The sequence below is a fragment of the Antrostomus carolinensis genome, unplaced genomic scaffold (genome assembly GCF_000700745.2).
Source record: "Antrostomus carolinensis isolate BGI_N321 unplaced genomic scaffold, ASM70074v2 scaffold7384, whole genome shotgun sequence".
Lineage (NCBI taxonomy): Eukaryota > Metazoa > Chordata > Aves > Caprimulgiformes > Caprimulgidae > Antrostomus > Antrostomus carolinensis.
The window spans coordinates 1-22,857 of NW_010312805.1; the positions used below are offsets into that span (position 1 = coordinate 1).

Here is a 22,857-nt window from a genome sequence, read left to right on the forward strand (position 1 = left end):
CGGTTGGTCTTACCTTCCTGAAGTTATCTGAAGTCTAAAGCGCAGTAGGTGTCAGGAACAGAAGTGGTTATTTGTGCAAGACTTTATTCTACTACGTAGTTACTGGAGAGGGAGGAGATAATTTGATGTCTCGAGTGGCACCTGTCATCAAACTGTTGTGACACTTATACACGAACTAGTAAGAAGAAAAAGGAAACTTAAATTTGGGTTTGGAAAAAAGAACAAACACACAAATAACATGGAACTACATACAAATGAGGTGTGTGTGCATTTGTAGTATGGGGCTTCTTTATTTCTATGCAGTGGCGGAGTGGGGACAGGGAAGAAGGTGCTTGTTCTACAATAGGACTCCACATACAGATTCTGAAGGCATGTATGGGATCCTGGATGAGATCAGCCTTTCTTCAGCTGCATCCTTTGACTTCTGCTTAAGCCTATTTGGAGCAGACTGCTGTTGAAAGAAAGAGATTAGGCTGCTGGCAAAGCTTTGATAGGGGCTGAAAAATGTGGGACAGCTACAGTCAAGCAGCTGTTGCAGTTTTTCAGTAAGCTTGTTGAGGAGGCACCTGTTGTGTTACAAGGTCGAGTAGAAACTTTGGTAACAAAATACTTGACCTGGAAGAGGAGAATGTTGACCACTGTTAAGTCTGCACACAAACTTCTAGTGCATTTTATTCATTACTGAGTTGGTTTAATTTCCACTAGAGACAGTTGTAGGGACTTTAAAAACTAGTAATATAATCAGAAAAAAAAGTTTATTTTAGGTAACTTTTTAAGAACTGCAATTAATAAATAAGGGAAGAAATACCTTTTAGTGTGTTAATTAAAGATAGCAGGATGCAGAATGATAGTGTCAAAATTTTCAGGATGTCTATAAAGTTTTTAAAAGTAGGCTTAAAATATTGACTGTGATTCATAGCTGTATAAACTTCCCATAATTAATACCATCTATAGATCAATTTTTATCTTGTAGATAGGGGAACATTCTCCCTCAGACTTTTTTCAATATATAAAAAAAATAGAATTAGTCCAGTCTTTATTTCTTTATCATACAAAGAACACCCCTGGAGAGTACTTATGTTAAATCTGATAGAAATCACTTTTATTGTTGTCCTCTGCAGCTTGCCCTATGTAGCAAATGTCTTTGCTAAGGTTTAATTTATTTATTTTTTTAATTTTGTTTGTGTAATTTGTGTTGATTTCCCCCCCCCCCATCTTGATAGCTTCAACTATCCACGTAGAAATTTGGGAGGGGATATATGAAATTTGTGCAAGTATTTGTCTAGTCCATTTTCCAGTGTTGCAGTCAAGATACTAATTAAAAATAATAATGCACAGAAGTTGCTGTCAATTTATAGCAAGTTTCCTTAGTACCTCAGGTGAAGCTTAACTAGATGTACAGTATGTTTTCTATTCTCAATCTAACATACTAAAATATTTTAAAATAATATATTTTGTAAGGTTTGTTTACTCAATTTAGTTTGATCTATTTGACTAAATATATTCAGTTATGGTAACAGAAATTTGAATGTATCGAAATGGAATATAACTAATCCCATTGTAGCATGAAAACCTAAGATCTCATTCATGTAAGAATTTTGGGCTCCTTAATAGCAGATATTTAACTGTTGAGGGTGGAGTCCTTGTGACAGAGCCCTAACTGCTTAAGAGATTCATCTCAAAAAACACACATGTGTATATAAATGGATATGTTAAAAAAACCACTTTTCCAGAGATGTAGAATTAAATACTTTCTGTTGAATCATGTAAGTACACTATTGCATTGTGTTTACCATAAATATCAAGCCAATTAGTATAAAAAAAAAAGTACAGTATACTTAAGGTATGAATTGTTGCCGGTTTGGCCTATGAAATGGAGGTCATCAAAATACAATGACTCAATGAAAACAGCAGTTCTCGTGTTGTTTATTTATTTAGAATCTTTATTGTTTATGCACAGGCCTTATGTATTTGTTAGACACAGGATAACTGTGAAGTTAAACTCTAGTGCTCTTTGTTCTATTAAAAAAAAAAAAAAGCTTTAAATACTCTGTACCTATCAAACAGCAGCCAAAAATCCCAGCTGATGACACTGAACATACAGGATCTGTAGTTCATCTCCCCTCTAGACAAAAGCAGGCTGAGTACGATATAAAACCAATTAAACACAGTAGTTCCAGAAATGTTGCTTGTCTGATGGGGTCAATCTCCTATTTAGTCTTCCTTCATTAATAGCTTCCTGGAAAGCAGCAAGTACTTGTGCAGTTAGTTGATTCCCAGTTATCAGTAGTTTATATTGGTCTAATTCTTAAAGCACTGCAGAGGAATGAAGTCCCTGTTCTAGCAGCCGGTTGTCTGTTAGACAGAGTCACTGGGAGCAAGCTGTGTAACTGGTGAATTAGATGTCTGCCCACGGGGCTGTAGTCAGCAGCCTGTGACAGTACTGAGAGAGGAAAATGAATTTAACACGCACATTGCCTCAATTTTTTTCAGACACTGGCCAGAAGAAGACCCCAGACAAGAAAGATGGGCGACGAATGTCTTTTCAAAAGCCTAAAGGGACTCTTGAATATTCTGTAAGTTACTGCTTTATTGTTAGAATGTCATTGCATAGCAAGTACAGACTTAAAGTTTCATTACAAAATATAAGGAAAACAGTAATGTGCATTACCTTTAATCTTAGAATTCCGTGTATCTGATAGCTTATTTTGACAGGTATAAAATCATGAATTAGCTAGTAATACTTGAGTAATGCTTTTTTATTTGTGGGGTTTTTTTCCTTTAGGTTATTTCCCTCCCCCTCCTCCCCTCCTCCTTAAAAAAAAAGCCCAACCTAATCAATCTGATTCTTTTTTAGGTAACTAGTTAGAAACGGTAAATAACATTAAGTATAAAATCATGTGCGAGTTCCCTGCTTTCAGTATTATTAATAAACTGTTGACATCAGGAGAAATAACAGAATGAAGGTGGGGGGTGAGGAAGCTATATCTGACCTTCTGGTGTTCTCTTAATAGTAGTCATAGGTCTATACCTTTTACTATACAGATCTGTTTCCACAGCAGTATCTGAAAATGGAGCCTTTCTCTGCCTGTTCTGTTCTTGAAATGACCCTCAAACTGTGCTGCAGTCAGCTTTTCGCATTTGTGGTTACTAAGGGAAACTGAAGTGAGAAGTATCTGTCTTGTGTTATATACTAGAAATATAATTAAGCCTAGAAATAATGCTTATAGGGTTGACATTAAAATAGGAAAAGTCTATCACAGTTATCTTTGAATGCTTTTGAAGCTGGACATGATAAAATAAAAATGAGAACTTCTTTATAAAAAGTCTTAACTTGGCTTCTTGGTATTCTCTTATTCCAAGAATGAGATACGGGAGAGACTTAACTCTTTATGTTACATTAAGCCAAGCTGTGGTATGACTTGACTACTGGGAGGGCTGTGATAGCTGTCATAGTCATTTGGAGAGAGGCAGAGGATGTGTGTATTGGAGTGAAAGGCACTTCATTAGTGTGGCTTATATTGGGAATTTGAATATAATTCTAGCCTATATTAAAGATTTACTTGAAGTTGAAATTCAAAAAAGAAATTTCTGCTGCTTAGGTTGTAGCAGCTGAAGAAGAGTAAAGTAAATGTGACTGCTGTTTCTATTACATTAACCTCATTTTGTCTGAAGTAAGTGGGAAAAAAATGCTCAGGTGTAACTCTGTTAAGCTGAGGTTTCTCTTCAGTCAGTAGATCCCCTTAACTTGTCTCTTGCCACCATGTGTGTGCATTTACCTTGTAGGGTACCCTCTGTAAGATTCCAGGCAAAGCTAAAGCACCAAGCTTTCCTTTTTAAATTGGTATGTGTGTGTCAAGTTGTCATGTACTTCTGCAGGTTTTTGTCTTCCAGTAGGTGGGGTTTTAGTTGCAAAAATAACTTTCTTAATATGTACTGAAGTATGCATCACTTCTTTGTGAGTCAAAAAGGCAATTCACAAGAATCAAAGACTTTCTGTCTTTAAACTTAGTCCAACTTCTGAAGGAGCCTGTTGTGAATATGCAACATGGTGCATTTCAGCTTCACAAATGCTGTATTCTGTCTGGTCTTGCTGTACATCTCACTCGTGAAGTACTTGAGTAGCATCAAGTTTTCAGAGCTTTTGGGTGTGTGTCGTGTGTGTATATTTTAATCAAATAAGCAGCTCTAACCTTTAGGAACTGAGGTTATGTTTGCTGTATGTATAAGAGAGGTCTGGTAACTATTGTGATGATTTCCCACTGTTACAGTTTATGACTTTATTCCATGTGAAGAGATGAACTTAGGTCTGGTTTCTACCTTCATCCTACTACCTCTCAAAGCAATAACACACACACACACACACATATTCATATGTCTGCATGTGTTGCTGCTTTGAGAAGCAGTAGAAGGACCAAGGCAGAAACCATACTCCCTGCCCCCTCCTCAAATTGTTGAAAAGTAGATAAATGGTGAGTATCTGCTAAAATCTTTCTAAAGTAACAGTGGGGTTTGTTTTTTTTAGTTTGCTTGTTTGTTTTTTGTTGGTTTTTAAATAATAATTTAATATGGGTTTGGTTTTTTTTCAAGTAACTACATTGTTTTAGGAGGGAAGGGCTTATTTGTGTTCCTGAAGTTCGGAGTGAGATGGAGTCTCACTGATGCAAACTATGGGTTTTTAAGGTGAAGTACACTTCCCATGAGATTTTTTTTTATGGAAATCATTACTTTGGGGACAAATAAACAATATTTTTTTTTCTTTAAAGCTAAAGCCAAAAAGCAGTTAATGTTGAAGACTTTAATCTAAAATTCCCAAAGCATAAAAGTTTAGAACTACTGTTCTGTAGATAGCACCAGTGAGATGGTGTCAACTGATATGGTACAGAGTGAAGAAGGCAAGTCCTAAGCTGCTTCTAAAGACTACAGAAAGCTCTGGTTTATTTTCACTGTTGCTGCTTGGACAGTGAACAGGTTTGGGGGGGTTTTGGAGGTTTTTTGTTTGTTTTTTGTTTGGTTTTGTGGTTTTTTTGGGTTTGTTTTTTTTTAATTAATATAGTTTCTCCTCTTCTGAATGTCAGTCAACAGATTAGATGAGATTTGATACTATCTGTTATTTCAGAATTCATAGGTGGTGCTCCAAACCAATTGTTTTCCCCTCCTGCACACAGCTGACACATGTGAACAGGCTGTAAGGGCCAACAGAGCAAATAGTTTAGGTGTATTATCATTGCTAGCTAGAACTTTCTTTAGTCCTTTTCATGTTGTGGAAATAGCATTTTTGTTGTTTATTTGACATAACTTCATTTTATTAATATTGCACTAGGAGTCTTTTGTGTTACGTGTAGTACAAGCACAACCAGTGTCTGCCTACAGGTGTTAGAAGAGCTAACTACAGACAAATAATGGAGCATAAGCAGTGTTGGTCACTGATCACCAGTGATAATAGAATGCTGGCAGTGGCATGACTTCAACAAAAGCCTTCTAACTCCTTTTCCTTTCGATGAAGAAAAAGGAAATCATTGTGGCTGTTTACAGATAGGTTTTTTTTTTTTTTCTCAAGTGCAATAGACTATACAGGAAAAGCACTTTTTCTTTAAAAAAAAGATTACAAGTGAGCAACTGAGGCAGATGATCTGGTTTATCAGTGTTGGAGGCTCCAATATAAGACTTCCTTTCCCTGCCCCACTCCCTCCCCTTTAACTCTCTGGTGATCAAAGACTTTGATCTGCTTATCTGCTACTGAAATAGCAGATAAGCATCTAATACAGAGAGTATATTGGCCAGATCATGAGAAGAACCTCACACAATTAATGAAAGTCACAGAAACTTAGAGTAGACCAGAGTCTTAAGACTGTTCTAAGCCAGAGTCCTCAGTGTTGACCTTACTAGTCTTCCTACATGTGACCTTTTCCCCAGTGCTAAGCCCAGCATCCAGAAACTGGGTCTGGACTCTCTTTTGTTGTTGTTGTTTTATTTAGAAGCTAGTTAGATGGTGTATACTGAGAACAAAACTACAGGAGCTTCTGAAGTCAGCTTCTTAAGGTAGAACAAGGAGGAATTTTTGATCCTTTCTTAGTTCCAAGGGGTGTGGGTGGAAAGTGCTTTTGTGGTGACCATCAAACAGGTGAAAGTTTGCTAGACTTTGAGCATAAATATTTGGAATTTCTTACTGTAATAACTTGCTGAATGTATTTATTTTGAGAGTAGATAAATGGTGAGTATCTGCTAAAATCTTTCTAGATTAACCAGATTTTGCTTCTAAAGGTAGCTTGGATAGAGAGTGCTAAAGGTTCTTCTCTGTTCTGGTGCAGCTGGTTTTATTGCCATTGTAAAGCCTCTACATGCTGTTTAGACTACTACACACTAAAGAGTTTTTGCTTTTTGCTTGGTGCTGCCATTTCAAAGCCAGAGATTGTATTCTTGTCTGACTGACAGTTTTCTTTGAGCATGCTACTGTCATAGACTTTCCCCAATCTGGGGAAATTCAGAAAATGTGGATCATAATGATGACATATTACTTTATCTGTGGTACCTTTTACCTGATTTTAAAATTTTTTTGAAGTTGCTTTTATGATCTTTACAAGTTCTATTTTCCTGATGTTGCTTATTGTAGAAATTAGGCCTATAACAATTAGTTAACTTGATGTTTCTAAAGGCTTGGGTACAGCACCAAAGTTGTTGTGTTGTTTTCTCTCCTTTGTCCTCATAACTTCTGCTAGTCTTCTCATCTCTTTAATTTTGTTAGTTCCTTTTAATACTATTAAACTACTGTTTTGTTATTTTTCTGGTTTTTGGACAACTAGTCTTGTAATACTGAAGACTTGAAAAAAATATGCACTCTGATTTATATGTATTCAATGTATAATTTTTAATGGAGGAATGAGTGAACTCCAGTTGAGATGCAATGACAGTAAAGTTCATTAAAATATCAGTAGAGAATTTGGTTTTAAATAAGGCTTTTAAATAACTTTGTGAGCTGCTGATCTGACAGAAATGAAGGCAATTTGAACCATTGTCTGTGGTGACTCTGAAGCTATTTTGTCTACTGGTGCACAAAAGCACACCTGGCAAACTCAGGTATACAAGTAGTGGTCCATTAAAAATGGAAAAGGGGGTAATGGGATGTACTTCTGCTCAAATGGGGACGCAGTGATTTGAAGGGAGTGTTTGATTTGGGATTTTCTTGGAGAAGGAAGATGAGAGGTATGGATCTTAAGTGGCTCTTTCTGTATCTAGTCATATCTGTAAAAACTGATTTTAGCTAACTTAAAATTTTAGACTTATTTGTATATGTATGTAAGTGACTACATAAGGTAACAGTAGCTGGATAATAAGGTCTTATGTGTCTTATCTCTACATAAGAGAGTTGATGGCTAGAAACTCTTGTTACTGAGTATAGGAAAGCTATTTATATTTTAAGAAGCTCTTTTTTCAACAACAGTTATTGTACAAAGCAGAGTTTGTGTGTGTGAAGTTTAACTCTGTCCTAAAGAAGTGATTCTTGTTTTCTTTTTACTTTTTCATTAATCACTATCTTCCAGTCTTTGTACTGAAGTCAGTATAGTGAAGGAAGCAACGCAAGTGCATGTTATGTATTGAACCACTTCAAGGCACCAGCTGACCTACTCAAATCCATTTAGTATTGTTTAAGTGAATGAAATAGTGTTTTCACATACCTAGCGGTTGTTTTTCAGAGGGCTATTTCTGTTGGAACAAATCTTGCCGTTCTTTTAAAATAACGAAGCAATGCAATCACTGGTCATCATCCCCCTTCTCTTCTCAAAAGGGGGAGTTTTCCCATAAAGATTCAGCATAATCCTTTAATATCCAAATATTTATATAAAATACTTAATATTCAGAATAGTATTTAAATAGCTACATGCATAATGTATAGCAAGTTTGTTTCCTGGGAGGGAAGGAATGACTTACTGCCCTCTCCTCTGGTATTGAATTGATGGGGAAAAAATGATTGGAAAAGCTGAGAGGGCGACTGTAGTATTAGTGGCACACTTTTAATTCCTTAGTTCTTAAACTATGCTTTTCCACAAAGTTGTTATTTGAGATTTTAGCTGTTCAGGTTCTATTTTTGAAATAATAGGAAGCCTGAGAATTGGAAAATAGGCCTTCAAATACAGGGAGATACTTCAGGAAGTCTTTATTACACGAACAGTTTCTCTGTTTTAAGAAGGTATCAGTGCTAGTCTCTGAAATCCCATGTACTGTGGAGATTCACCTGTGCAAACTTTACAGCCAAATAAGAAAAGGAAGCTTATATTTGCCCTTCTTGTGTTCGTGATTTGTGAGATAAACTCTTTAGTTGCCAAGAGATCTCACCAGATGGTTTTATTTCTGAAGGCAGAAAAGAGTGAATGCGCTCTTAAAGGGCTTAAGTTTTGTGGGTTTTAATTGAATACTTTTAATGAATTTATTTTATATCATATATCATAAGTTTGTCTAAAATCTTAAATGTTTCAATCCTTAAGTGATACTTAAGGAATATCTGCCTAGCAACTGTTGTCCTCTAACACCTATGTGAGAGCAGACTTTTAAATTAGGCAAAGGTTTTATATCTCAGTTTACAGTTTGTTTTAGCAAACCTTCTGTATTATGTAGAGCTTCTGGTGGAAACACTACTGTTCCTTGATATGGTTGTCAGTTCTTTTATTGTCTCTGGAGCAAGTAGTACATACCTAGTCAAGTTAGGGTCCTGTTTTGATTTTTACTTTAGTACCAATTAAAAGTGGCATATGAGAATATTCTTATTTTTCACATATCTATGTGAACATATAGTGCTGAGTTATTAAGAAGTAATACGATACAGTCTTTCATACCTGAATTACTAATAGAGAGAGATGTTTGCTGCTTTATTTAGCTTAATGGCTTCCTAGCTAAAGAATTGTCATAACAGAATTAGAAAATTATCTAAAAAAAGCTAATTGCCATTTCTTTGGCAATACTTATCTTTCTTTCTTTAGTGAATCTAGGCTGACAGATGCACCTTTACAAAATGATAATGAATTCTGTATGGAAAGGAATTCTTTAACTCTCAGTTGTGAACCTTAATTATGTTACTAACCCAAATTGCCCTCTTTTTTGGTCTGTTGAACTATAACAGCCTTCAGTGTATATTATATTTGTAGCACTTTCTCTTGCAGTACAACCCACTTCTGTATTTAAAGGATATAGTTTACTTTTATATCTGTCAGTTAAACTTTGTTATTCCTGTACTGTCAATATATGTTCCTTAATATGAAAAAAGTTAATAAAGAGAAAACTTTCCTTTTCTTAAATTCTTTTGGGATGAGTGTTCTGTATGGTGTTAAGTTTTGGAATATTTAAGTGGAACTATGTCTTGAGGAGCAATTAATTTAACTTTTTATGTACTACTTTTGCAGCCAATAGGAGCTCTGTTTGCCAGCTTTTCTTGAAATGCAAATAAAATATATTAAAATATCAAATATTTAATCATTCAATGTTAATTAACACTATAACTTGTAGATACATATTCTTCTGAAAATGTTTGCTGCTTCTGTGAAGAGTGAGTGTGCCTTGTTACATTCTACTGACACCAAAACATACAATGCTTATTAGTTTAATTCAACTGGAACAGTCCACAAGAAAGTATGGCTGGAAGCAGGCTAGCCCAGTGTATGTTTTGTTACTTACCTTCACTGCAGTGCAGTTATGGAAACAGTGTCTTTTTCTTTTGGCTCCAAATGCTGCCTTTTTCTGTGTGACAGTGTAAGGTCAAGGTCTACTCTCAGAGCAAGCAGTACCAAAAGCTATTAAAACATGTATACTCAGACTTTTCCTTCCCTCCTGTTACCCTACCCTCAGGTTTGTTTGTTTTTTTTTCCCTACTCTGCTTCAATTGTTCAAGCAGAACACAGTTGACAAAGCATACAAGACATGGTGATCCCACATTTTTGTTAAGGAAGTAAGGGAAGAGCACAAGATACCTAGTGGGTATGCAGAATCAGCTAATGATATCCACTGGCTTTCTACAGAACAGTTGTGTGTAGAACTTGCACTATGAAGAAAGTTCACTTTTTCCCCCCATCCCTACTTTCCCTTGGAAATTAAGTAAAGAAAAGGGAATTCAAGAGAAAGCGTCATTTTCTGTAATTGACAAGAAAAGTTCAAGTTAACTGAATAGCCTGAAAACAGAAGGAAAGTTAAACCTGTGAATAAGTACTCTAACACTATTTATATAGAGTGGAAAGTGTATAACTTATGCAGATGTAATAAGAGGGACAAATGAGAAGACACTTAAGACAGGAGTCAGTGGATTTTTTTTTTTTTCTAGCTGTGCTCCATACAACATAAATGTAGCTTTGCTTGTATTGCTTCATCTTCCCTTGACTGATAAGTCATTTTTCCTGGTGCAGTGTTTATGAAGCCCTGTGCCGTTATACAATAAAGTTATTTTGGTTGTAGGCTCCTTTGTCATATAATCTACACTGTTCTTAAATGCTTGCTATGAATTTACCAAGCTGAGTGGTGCAGTTGCAGAGGGACGGGATGCCATCCAGAGGGACCTTGACAGGCTTAAGAGATGGGGCCTGTGCTAACCTCATGAAGTTCAACAAGGCCAAGGGCAAGGTCCTGCACCTGGGTCGGGGCAACCCCGAGCACAAATACAGGCTAAAACACAAGAAAAACATGGACTAGTTAGAATGAGTCCAGAGGAGGCCATGAGGATGACCCGAGGGCTGGAGCACCTCTCCCATAAGGACAGGCTGAGAGAGTTGGGGCTGTTCAGCCTGGGGAAGAGAAGGCTCTGGGGAGATCTTATAGCGACCTTCCAATACCTGAAGGGGCTACAAGAAAGCTGGGGAGGGACTTTTTATAAGGGCAATTAATGAGAACAAGGGGAAATGGCTTTAGGCTGAAAGAGGGTAGGTTTAGATTAGATATTAGGAATAAATTCTTTCCTGTGAGGGTGGTCAGACACTGGAACAGGTTGCCCAGGGAAGTTGTAGATGCCCCCTCCCTGGAAGTGTTTAAGGCCAGGCTGGATGAGGCTTTGAGCAACCTGGTCTAGTGGAAGGTGTCCCTGCTGATGGCAGGGGGGTTGGAACTAGATGATCTTTAAGCTCCCTTCCAACCCAAACCATTCTGTGATTCTAATTCTTTATTCTGAAATACTGTCTGTGAATAAAACTTTTTTCCCTTTGCTTTCTTCTATGGGTTCATATTGAATACATTTTGGGAGATGGAGGTGAAAATAAGATGTTGAAAAAATACTTTCCTTACTTGGGAATCACCTACTCAAAATGCTTGTGCTCCATCTGCTGTCACACTGATTGACCTGTTTTACTTCAGTATTTTTTCTTTTTATCTCAATGATGGATTTTACTTGAAAGTCATGTTAACAGAAGCTTATTGCAGTAGGAAGAGAGTGTGTTTGCATTTATGGCGATTGCTTCAGCTTTTCCATAAGTGAAGAATGGAGTTGAAGAGGGAGAATGAAGGGTTCTGTGAAAACAGTCAATCATGTATTGGTCCAGTCATACCCAGCAGTGAATTTATAGACCAGAAGTTCTGGTGCAGTAGCTCAGCCTACAGTCCAGTGTATGTGACTGATATTTCTGGCCACCTGAAAGGCAGATGTCCTTATTCGGGATTGCAGCAGACTAATATTAGTGGGTAGGTGGTATGTTTTCTGGGGTTTGTTGTTTTGTTTTGGTTTGTTTGGTTTTTGTGGGTTGTTGGGTTTGTTGGTTTGGTGGTTTTTTTGAGCAGTTTTAAGATATGAAGACTTAAAATTCATAAAACTCCCAGTAAATCTACCATGTGATAAAATTTCTAAGCCACTATTTGAACTAACTGCTTACAGGTTTGTTCTTCTTTTTCTTTTTTTCCCCAATTGATACAGGTGGAATCAAGAGATACTTTAAACAGTATTGCCTTGAAATTTGATACAACACCCAATGAACTGGTTCAATTAAATAAGCTTTTCTCCAGAGCAGTCGTTCCTGGACAGGTACTATTAAACTATATATGTTACTTATCCAACAAAGACGTTTTTCCCCTATATTTCTCATCTCTACCAGAGAAAGTGTTAAAGTACTTTTCTTACTGGTTTTCCTCTTGGCCTTGTAAAAAGAGTTTTTCAGTTTTCTCTAGTTTGTGAATTCCTTGTACCTAAAAAGGGAACATGTAATGAAGCTACCTGTCTCTCTTAAATAAGATCAGAGAACTTTTAAAACTATTTATACTTAATGGTATAATAACCCTTGGGTACAAGCTACATTGTTACTTTGTAAATACAACAGGATGGTTACTGACTCTAGCTCAGGGTACTGCTTACAAACAGCATTCCTGACTGCATGTTACTCCCTGCAATTATATTTTAATAAATTGAATAATGTTTCTATTCCACTCCAAAAACTTGCTGTCTTTACCAGCAGTATATGAACTATCATTCATTACTTATAGGTTACTATTGCTTACATCTTTTTCTTTCTTTCTTTTTTTTTTTTTTTTTTTTTTTTGCCTTCACATTTCACTTCTCTTTGAAAGCCAGGCCTGGAAACAAGTGATAGGTCAGCTACAGTATTCACCATTGGCCATTTGGTATTAGCCCTCTGTTTGAAAAAATTCTGTGTTTATTTCTGAGTGCTGCAAAAATACATCTAGGCTGCTTGAATGCATACCATTTCCAAAAAGCATCTTTAAGGGGTGAATAACCTCAGCAGATTTTTTTTTTTTTTGCATTCAGTGCTAATAATTATGTCAATGAATTTGTTCCTCAGCCCATTTCTTGGTTGCTCAAATAGTAGAGTAATAGCAAGAGAAATAATTGTACAGGTCTTCCTTCGACACTGTATGTGGTGTTTCTGGCATGCTGTATACTTTTAATGCTTTCTATCTGAAATTTTCCCTCAATTATTATGATGAAAAATCAGTCTTATCTCAAGATAGCATTTAAATACTTTAAAAGCTAGAATTAAGAAGTACTCTGTGTGGTATTGTTTATTCCCTTAACTCATAGCTTCTGTTAATACTAATGGGAGCAGGAATTATTTTGTATAGCTTATTTTGAGAAAGCATAGCAAATACACCTGAACTTGTGGAAAATCTAAAATTAACCTGGAAGCATAACTTCTAACTACACTATATCTTCTTTATAGATTTTGTATGTTCCTGACCCAGACTACATTTCTAGTGTGGACAGCTCCCCCTCTCTAAGTCCTATAAGTCCCCTATCACCTACATCTTCCGAAGCAGAGCTTGACAAGGCTACAGTAAATGTAGGTATACCTGTTGTCCTTGAAATTAATTTGCCCTTGCAAGATAAATGTTATAGATGCTGTGGTTTCTTCTTAAACTGTCCTTTCATTTTGGGTAGAAAATATTTTACAACGCTCAGAGTTGAAAAGTAAAATAGTACCTTTTAAAAAGTAAAGACAAGCTTTTAATTTTTGTAAATCAATTTTCTATGTGAAAACTGATTTGAAGGCAAATTATATGTAGCAAAACACTAACATTGCACACTGAATTCTTAAATGCTATTTTCTGTTGCATTTCTGTATTTGTTACCTTTCAGAACTAGTTAAACGTTTGTCTCTAATCTTATTGATAGTTTTTGTAGCAATGATGCACTGGCAAGAGAGCTAAAAAGTGAAAAGGTAAGAGCTCCCCCTGCTCCCTGTGGAGGTGTGAGAGAAGGTTCTCTAGTTTCATTTAGCAAAACAAAGAAGAAGAAAAAAAAAAAAAAGACTGTTTCAGTGGAGGGCTAATACAGATTTGATTATAGCTGACTTCTGCTCAGTAGTTCTGGCTTTGTAGGTTTTCAAATACTGTCAAACTAAACAATCAGAGCTGCTCTGTAATTCAGCTGGAATGTAGATTTTTGGCTAGGTGCTTTGTAAAAGCGTATCTTTCCAGGAACACTGGTTTGCTGTCAGCAGTATTCCATGAGGAGAACTCCAACCAGGAAGATGCAGTATTGGAGCCTGAGCTTCTCTGCAATTTATGCAATTACGACCTTTTTCAGATGTTTCTTACTGTATCACTACTATTCTTTTCCCAGTTATTATTATTATCTTTTCTCTCAAATAACAAATTTTCCTGATAACACCTATTGATAGTGCTCAGTCAGGTTGTCAGATGTCTACTGCAGGATTCTGTGTGCTCAAAGTTTAGGAAGATTTGAGACTTGAAGCATTTATTTATTTGCTTGCATGATGTAATGTCTACTGCAGGATTCTGTGTGTTCAAAGTTTAGGAAGATTTGAAGCATTTATTTATTTGCTTGCATGATGTGGTCCGGAGTAGTTTAAATATAAAGGTGTTGCTTTGTTGCTGAATAGGTTCCCAAGCTGCATTACAAAGGCTGATATGACCCTTCTACCGAAAATTACTGTTTCGTTTTGCTATTATACCTTTACTCTGACCTAGTATGCATATTCTTATGAGGTGTTTGCTGTCATTTGTACTGAATATTTTTTTGTGTTTTACAGCAAAATGAATGTGTTGTAGCACAGTAAATAGACTAGTCTGCAAAAACTAGTAGTTAGGCCTAACCATATTGCATATGTTATCAGAAGTTACTCAGGGGAAAATTATTAGTTTTATTACTAGAAGTTAGAGATCTTCCTACAATACACTGGATCCCATAGCAGAAAAATACTTTATTCTTGCTTTTTTGGATTATTTTATGTATGCTTGTTTGCATACAGTAGATGAGGAGGCTTAATAGTGTAACCATATCTGTAACTTATTTGAAACTTATTTATTGAGTCTATACACATAGCAGAGATAGAAGATTGAAAGTGTGGAAGAAACAAAGTAGAATAAAATACTTCAAAATTTAAAATCCTTTTATGCAAAAGGCTTTGTTTACTGTATGCAGTTCAATGTTAGCAACAATTTGAGCGTTAAATTTCATTTAACTGACACTTACTGTATTCTTGCCAAACTATTTTGTGCATCTCATTACCTGTTGTGGATCACTCGAAGTTCTTAAATGCTTCAGGGAAAATCGAACAAATGATCAATGTGACAATATATAATAAAGTGTTATGGAAATTTCTGTTTCTGAGGTCATGTTCTGAGACATGTAAGGAGGGAAGGGGTGTTCCTAGGTACAGTTTGTCAAAAGAAAGCAAAGAACAAAAATCACTTGTACCTGTCAATGTGGACTCCATGTATCTGTCTGTGGGGCTTGTTTGTTTTGTTGGTTTTGGTTTGGTTTCGGTTTTTGTTTTTGTTTTTTTCTTTCAAACAGTAAAATCAGTAACACAGAAAGCACTCGTCTTCTATTTGAGGAATTAAGGCTGGAGGATTTTGCTCTTCATCATAGCACCCATTTTTCATATTTCTCTTTTCTCTCTTTGCTGATCACTGTCCTTATGAATGAGAGAAATACTAGCATATATTTTCTAATGTTCTGTTTCTATGTCTGTCGTCTTTGACTGTCCTCCAATTTTTACTCCAGATTTACAGTTAAAATTTAGCACATTTCAAGGTAAAAAGGATGTATTACACTGTATAATATGAAGGAGTCTTCTGTTGTGCTATGGTTATTGAAATTCGTGAGTTCTTGCTAGAAATTGAGTAAGATAACTAACCAACATCTGAGCCTCTGTTAAGGCAAAATATAAACTACGATACATTCTGTTCTTTTATTTCTATTTTATCAAACACTGGAGTAGTTTAACACAACTATGTACTAAATACAAACCAGCACGTGTCTAATATAAGACCTGAATAACTGTGTCAAGTTTTTTTCCATTGCTACGCTTAAGCTAAGACTGCAGTGTGTATTTCAATAAGTTTGTTAGTGTCGGTGTGTACGTAAAGACTTCACCTTAGATTTTTAAGCCTTTCTTATGCTACTGGGTTTTGTGAAGAGTTTCTTTATTCAGTAGTCTGATGCACATATTTGAAAAGATACAATAAGCTTTACTACGTATAAAACTTAAAATCCATTTAAAAATATGTAGTGACAGGGGTGTCATTATTAAATTTTAAAGTCTGCCACCAGTATTATTCCTGCTTCTATGTTGTGTGACAGTATGAATGAGAAATAGTTGGATATCAGCTGGGAATTCTTGCAGCCACTTGTTAAGTTATATGCATCACAAAGATGACCACATAATTTTTAGGAGAAAGGTGTATATAAAAGTAGAACTCATCTCCAGGAGGTTTGCTTTTTAGTTATATCTTCATAAGCTTTTTCAGCAAAATTCAGTTCAGTATTCTATAAGTTGTTCCATTAGGTTTTTTTGTTTGCTTTCTAAGTCAAATTGAAAGATGCAGGCAAAGGCTAAAGTAGTGCCAGAGATGATGAACTGTTGTGCATAATGTTCCTGGATATGATTAAAAACATTTAGCTGCAATCTGTACTAGTGAATAGAACTGAACAGAAAAGCAGAAAACCAAAGGGAACATAGAAGTTCACATTTTTTTATAAATAGCAATATTTTATTAGTAACTAAAAATAGCAGTTATGTATGAAATGAAAGTCTTTAAATGTTGGTTGAGGTCCAAGACAGGGTTGCTATAAACAGGGTGATTATAAAATAGGCTGGCACAGTTTGTATATTATACGTGTAGCTTCTATTTGAAAACATTTTTTTTATGTCTGTCCAGTCCCTGGTAGGGTTCCATGTTCACTAGTTTGTTGGATGTACTGTTAGACAGCATGATAGATAACTTCCTGTTATCTGTGCAGGAAGGTCATGAAGGAAATCTTCTGGAACTTATGTCCAGGTATGTGAAAGACAGATGGTTGGGAAAAGCCTGAGTGAATTTACCAAGGACATAGCATGCCTGACCAAAGCGATTGCATTCTGTGATGAGATGACTGGCTCAGCAGATGAGGGAAGAGCAGTGCATGTTACTTACCTTTACTAGAGCCAGGCCCTGAACACTGTCCCAAAGCAGCCCTGTTATAATACTGGAGAAATGTGAACTGAATGGGTAGACTACAAGATGGGCTGGAAAATTGGCAGGATCTTCAGGTTCAAAACAAGTCAGCATTTGTGTATGTGGTTGGTCATATTTTGTTGTTTGGTTTTTGGTTTTGTTTGTTTTTTTCTATGTGGTGGACAGTTAAGAATCCTTGAGAATCCCTATTTGGGCTGATATTGTTCATAATCTGTCTGTAAGTGACTTTAATGGTGGGACAGAGGTCAGAGTGCTGTGAGCAAGCTTGGAGGTGGGGGGCAGCAAAAATTAGGGAAAGTGGTCAATACACTGGAGGGAAGGACAAGGGCATTTCATCAGAAGGACATCAAGAGTCTGGAGGGATGAAGTAACAGAAACCTTATGAAGTTCAACAACAGCTAAGACCTGCGTGGGACAGAAAGAGCCCCATGTGGCAGTGTGGGGTGAGGACTGGCTAGCTACGTAGCAGCTTTGTAGAGAAAGACTAAGAGCCAAGGAGAGGTTGAGGCTAGTCTCCTGGTAGAGATGTTGAACAATGTCCACTTGTGATGGTGAGGGCTCATCACATGCCAGATGGCAGATGAAAGTGGAATACCAGCAGGTTAAAGAAAATTATTATTCCCCTGTCTGCGAGGCTTGTGAAGCTGCATTTGCAGTGTTGTGTCCAATTCTGGCACCTCCAGTACAAGACAAAGACTGACACGCTGGAGAGAGTCCAGTGGAGGGCCATTAAGATGATCAGGGAATTGAAACATGAGGCACAAGGGCTGCCTGGGAGATCTGCAGTTTTTTTAGTCTGGAGAAGAAAATACTAATCGACAACCTGATTTCTGTGTTGTACCCCCTAGCAGATAGGTTAGAGGGAGGAGGAGAAGAGTTGGAACCTTCAGGGGTTCATCATAAAACAATGGGCAGCAACAGGTGCAAGTTGTTGCACAAGAGGTCCTGGTTAAATAACAGGAAAATAATTTTCACTGTGACGATGGTTAAACACTGGAGTGGGTTTCTTGGAGATGCTCTGGAATCTCCATCCTTGAAGACTTAAACTCAACTGGAAAGGCCATGGGCAACTTGATCTAATGTAGGCTTAGGCCTGCTTTGAACACAGGATTGGATTAGCTGACCTTCAGCAGGTCCTTACAAAATAGTGTATAATATTATGGAAGGATAACAGAAGACATTTAATAGGACTTTTGTTGAAGTTAGAAAATAATCCTTTCTACTAACTTTTGCTCAAATTTTGCATGTGACAGTATATCAGATGGTTTCCTTCTGAGTTCTGATCACTATTTTGTAATTTCTTTCCAGGTTGATTCTGAATATCTTTGCCCATTTGCATTTCTTAGCATGGGCTGGTTAAACTAGTGTGCTTCATTAGTCATATATGCTGTCAGATCATAGTAGTCCTTTAAATTGCAGTGGATTTGTAACACTATTTTTACATTTGCTTTTGTGTTAAAGAACAAAAATTACACAATAGAAAAATTTTTCAAGTTAATATTACAGAAGGCAGGTTGCTAAGGTTGTGGCATGTTTATTTTTTTTTTATATTCCCTTTCAGGATCCAGATGGAGTCCAACGGAAAGAGTTGGCTGCTTCACCAGCACATGCGTGTGTTCGGCCTGCAAGAGTGGTTTCCTCTACCTCGGAAGAGGAGGAAGCATTTACAGAGAAATTTCTGAAAATTAATTGCAAGTACATCACTAATGGCAAGGTACCTAAACATTCAGGTTTTCCTGTTACTGTATGAGATATAAAAATAAAGTACACTTAAACCATAAACTACAGTAAAATTTAGTTATTGATAGGTAGATGGGTCAGCTTATATACTTAACTATGTATATGAATATATTACTTTTTATTCACTACTTCCTTTGAATTCCCAGACTTACTTGCTTCTTAGACATGATACAAGCAGTTAATGTGCGATTAACCTTATGTAGCCATAATGTTAAGTGATTCTCTTGTGTTGAGGGTATGATGTCTGTTCCCTACATTAGTATCTCACATAAGTAATTCTCTTTACTTATAGTGGAGAAGGACATACCTTAAACTATAAGTTGTGTAGCTTCACTTCCATTTTCCTAAAGCAGAACAGTGCGAGCTGAATTAAACTCTGATTCTGTAAAGAAATATTTCTGTATTGGGTATAGGATGGTAGAAATCTTGATTTATTTTTTTTTTAATATTTTTTTTCCTTTGAAGCAATAATTACACTTCTTTCAGTAGTGTCATTACACAAATGCCTTCAAGTTAGTGACAATTAATTGCATTCAGCTCATAGGTGCTCAGGTCTTGTGCAGATTTTTAGGGACTGAGAACAATGTCAAAAGACTACCTCAAAACTCTTCAGGGGAAAATAAATGTATTGCTCTCCCACCCCACAGAAAAATAACTATTAGACACTTTAATCATGAAGAGTCATGCCTTCACTCAAGCTGAATGAATGCAAAGAACTCAAAGTACTTGTAGTGCTTCCTCCTTCATCTGAAGTTTTGGTATGTATATACAAATACTGCTGATCCTGTGTTGCTCAGCAGTAGGTTTGCAGATAAGTTACACTAATGATAAACAGATTAATAAGAATCTCCTAAACCAGCTTTTTGTTTTTTTTTTTCTGTTGGAAAGGGTTGCAGGTCTGTGTATGTCTAGCCTTGAGGCCTTTTGACAGTACGTGTGTGTTGGCAAAAGCTATGTGTTAGGAGTTGGTAAGACAAGTACTGGGAAAGCTTTGTTTGTTACTTCCTTCTACTTTGCAGTTAATTTGCTTCATTCCTTACATCCTGTTCCTAGGTCTTTTTTTTTTTTTTTTTTTTTTTTTAAAGTGATCCCAGGCAGGTCATTAAAAGACCTTTTTAAGTGCTTTGATGTAAAGGAATTGCAACTGTGAGCCTCTGTTAGAAATTGTCTGTACAGGGAAAATATAATCTAGGGTTAAAATTTACAGCATATTATTTTTATCACAGAATCACAGAATTGCCTCGATTGGAAAAGACCTTTATGATCATTGAGTCCAATCATTAACCCAACACTGACAAGTCCCGAACTAAACCCTGTCCCTGAGTACTATGTCTACACAACTCTTAAATACCTCCAGGGATGGTGACTCCACCACTTCCCTGGGCTACCTGTTCCAATGCCTGAGAACCCTTTCAGTAAATAAATTCTTCCTAATATCCAAGCTAAACTTCCCTTGAGACCATTTCCTCTTGTCCTGTTACTTGGGAGAAGAGACTCACCCCCACCACTGTACACCCTCCTTTCAGGTAGTTGTAGAGAGTGATAAGGTCTCCCCTCAGCCTTCTCTTCTCCAGACTAAACAACCCCAGTTCTCTCAGTCACTCCTCATAAGACTTGTGCTCTAGACCCTTCACCAGCTCTGTTGCCCTTCTCTGGGCATGGTCCAGCAGCTCAATGTCCTTCTTGTAGTGAGGGGCCCAAAACTGAACACTGTACCCGAGGTGTGACCTCACCAGTGCCCAGTACAGGGGTAAGATAATTTCCCTGGTCCTACTGGGCACACCATTCCTGATACAGGCCCTTGGCCACCTGAGCACACTGCTGACTGATGTTCACCCAACTATCAACACCCCCAAGTCCCTCTCTGCTGAGCAACTCTCCAGCTACTCCTCCACAAGCCTGTATCGCTGCCAGGGGTGGTTGTGGCCAAAGTGCAGAACTCAGCATTTGCCCTTATTGCAACTCGTACTATTGGTCTTGGCCCATTGATCTAGTCTGTGTAGATACCTCTGCAGAGCCTCTCTCCCCATAATCAACAGATCATGTACTGTAATTCCTCATCAGAACATTATGGGGAGGGTTCACACCATCTGTCTTTGACTTGCATCGTCACAGCCTATTTTCCACGAGCTTCAAGGAGAATTCTGTTTCTGAAGAATTGTATGCTCTACTACAGTATCAGCCCATACTTGGGGAGATGGGTAGGGAGAGAAATGAATGTTAACTTGCTAAGATTTGAGTGCCAGATTTCCTAAGTTTAGCATGTAATTTAGCCTTTGTGTCACATGTGGTAGGAATATCCTCTGTCGTCTTATCCTCCCCTTGATACATTTCCTGATGATGCAGGATGATAAATCTTCAAAGGTTTTCTGGAGAAGGCTAAAAAGATTAATCCTCTGCTTCCCACTCTGGAAGTGATTTTGAAGTTCATTGTGAACTATTTTATAGGGCTTCAGATGTGAAGTCTCAGTCATCACTGTGACTGATGCTTGTAAGCTAAAATCTAGTGAAAGCCTCTCTTTCAATGTGTTTAATTTCACATATGTGAAAGTGCTTGCATTAAGGTAAGACTGGCTCGTTTCTCACTTTTCAAGACTGCTTTTTGTGTGTTTGGTTTTAGTCTGTGACTGGACAAGCATGCAGTAGCTGGAACCTGGAAACATTTGCTCTGTTATAATATTTGCTTTGTCATCTGTTTCTGGCTACTGTTAGAGACAAGGTGTCAAGCATAGTTAGAAATGGGGTGGTATGGATATGCCACGTACTCATCAGACAAAAAATTCAGTGTAGAGTAACCAGTATGCTGTGGAGGAACACCTGAACTCGCTGTTCACTGCGTATCACATTACAGAATCACAGAATGTGAGCATGCCCTTTATTGCAGCCGCACCATTTGCTGCTTTTGTAGATAAGTATGCTGCTTTATTTTTTCGTTCTTTGCAGTGTTTGTTGAAGGCAAAAAAAGATATCTTAAAGAGTCTGCTTGATTGAAATTAAAAGTAATAGAGAAGCTTTGAAATTCTTTGTTGGTTCTCATGTTTGCTAGTTTACTTGCATTATTTTGAAAAGCAGTAGGTAAAAGAAGATTACTAATACTAAATCTTAAAACCAAACAAAAACCCCCAAAATACCCTACCTGGCAATATGGGCTCAAAAAAACACAAACACATTGTTCATGAAGTGAAAAGACGGACATTGACGAGGTTTGTTCAAAACTTCTACAAGAAACAAAGAATAAAACTAAATTATTATCTTTAAGATAAAGGCTTCAGAAACAATGAATTACAGATTTTGTTCTACCTTCCGTGTTCGAGAACATAATAGAATTATTTAGAGAGAACTCCTGTTTGAAAACTGCTTGTCAGAAGTCCCCTCAAACTTTAAGTGTGTTTTACTCAACTTCCTAATCTTAATGTTCAGACTCACCAATGTCATAAGGTTTGTCTCTAATCCTCCCTTTATCATGATTGTTTGAATTTCTATCATCTCAGATATTGTATAGGATTTAGGGCTCCCACTTCCCGAGGTTTAAGGAACTTTAGTGGAAAAAAGTTAAAGCCTATTCAGAATGGAATATCTGCACTCAGGTGCAGTTCAATCTACTTCCAATATGCATGGCTTTTGCTTATCTGGATTAATATTTTTCTGGATCAGCTATAAGACTAACAGGATCTATTTTTAATAACCTAGTGTGTCCACATAGTTTTCAGTAATAAATTGGCTCAGCAATTCTCCTTGAGGCTGTTAAATCTGAACTTCACCCAAATACAAGTTCACTTCATATCTTTAGAATCTGTTTTATATACAGAAAAATTGACTTCTACAAGTGATATTTTGGGGTGTTTTGTTCAAGAACCAGAACTTCCTGTAACAGTATTATGTTGAACTACTTGGTAGCTATATGTAGAGTCTAACTTTTACTTCAGTTCCACTGACAGAGTTTTTGATACTTTTTTCCTTATCAACTAGTTAGAAATACGGTCCAAGAGAAACAAGTCACTGGTTATTTGGTGGAGAACATCCTGAAAAACTGTTTCCCATGATGCTCTATTAACATTTGAGCTGCTTATATAGTTTTTTCTTTTTTTCCCCAGGGCTAGAGAATTAGGAGATCAGAGCAAATGCTAGCAGTATACTGGAGTCACCTAGGAGTTTGTATTGTGCATGCTATTGCCCAGTCTTTCTGCTTATGCTCTGATTTGCTGATCTGTGTCTCTA

General features: G+C 36.9%; 1 protein-coding gene across 5 annotated transcripts in view; it reads left to right on the forward strand.

Annotated features, from left to right (window-relative positions):
* The first annotated feature begins 2,465 nt into the window (after positions 1 to 2,465).
* OXR1 (oxidation resistance 1) overlaps positions 2,466 to 22,857 on the forward strand; it is a 69,816-nt gene continuing 49,424 nt past the window's right edge. For 4 of the 5 annotated variants that reach the window (XM_010167122.2, XM_010167123.2, XM_010167125.2 and 1 more), the window contains exons 1-4: positions 2,466 to 2,576; positions 11,879 to 11,986; positions 13,137 to 13,250; positions 18,461 to 18,613. In XM_010167122.2, coding sequence (XP_010165424.1) covers positions 2,538 to 2,576; positions 11,879 to 11,986; positions 13,137 to 13,250; positions 18,461 to 18,613 — 414 coding nt within the window. In that variant the 5' untranslated portion in view covers positions 2,466 to 2,537. The remainder of the gene's footprint in view (positions 2,577 to 11,878; positions 11,987 to 13,136; positions 13,251 to 18,460; positions 18,614 to 22,857) is intronic. The other variant, XM_010167121.2, reaches the window with a different exon arrangement.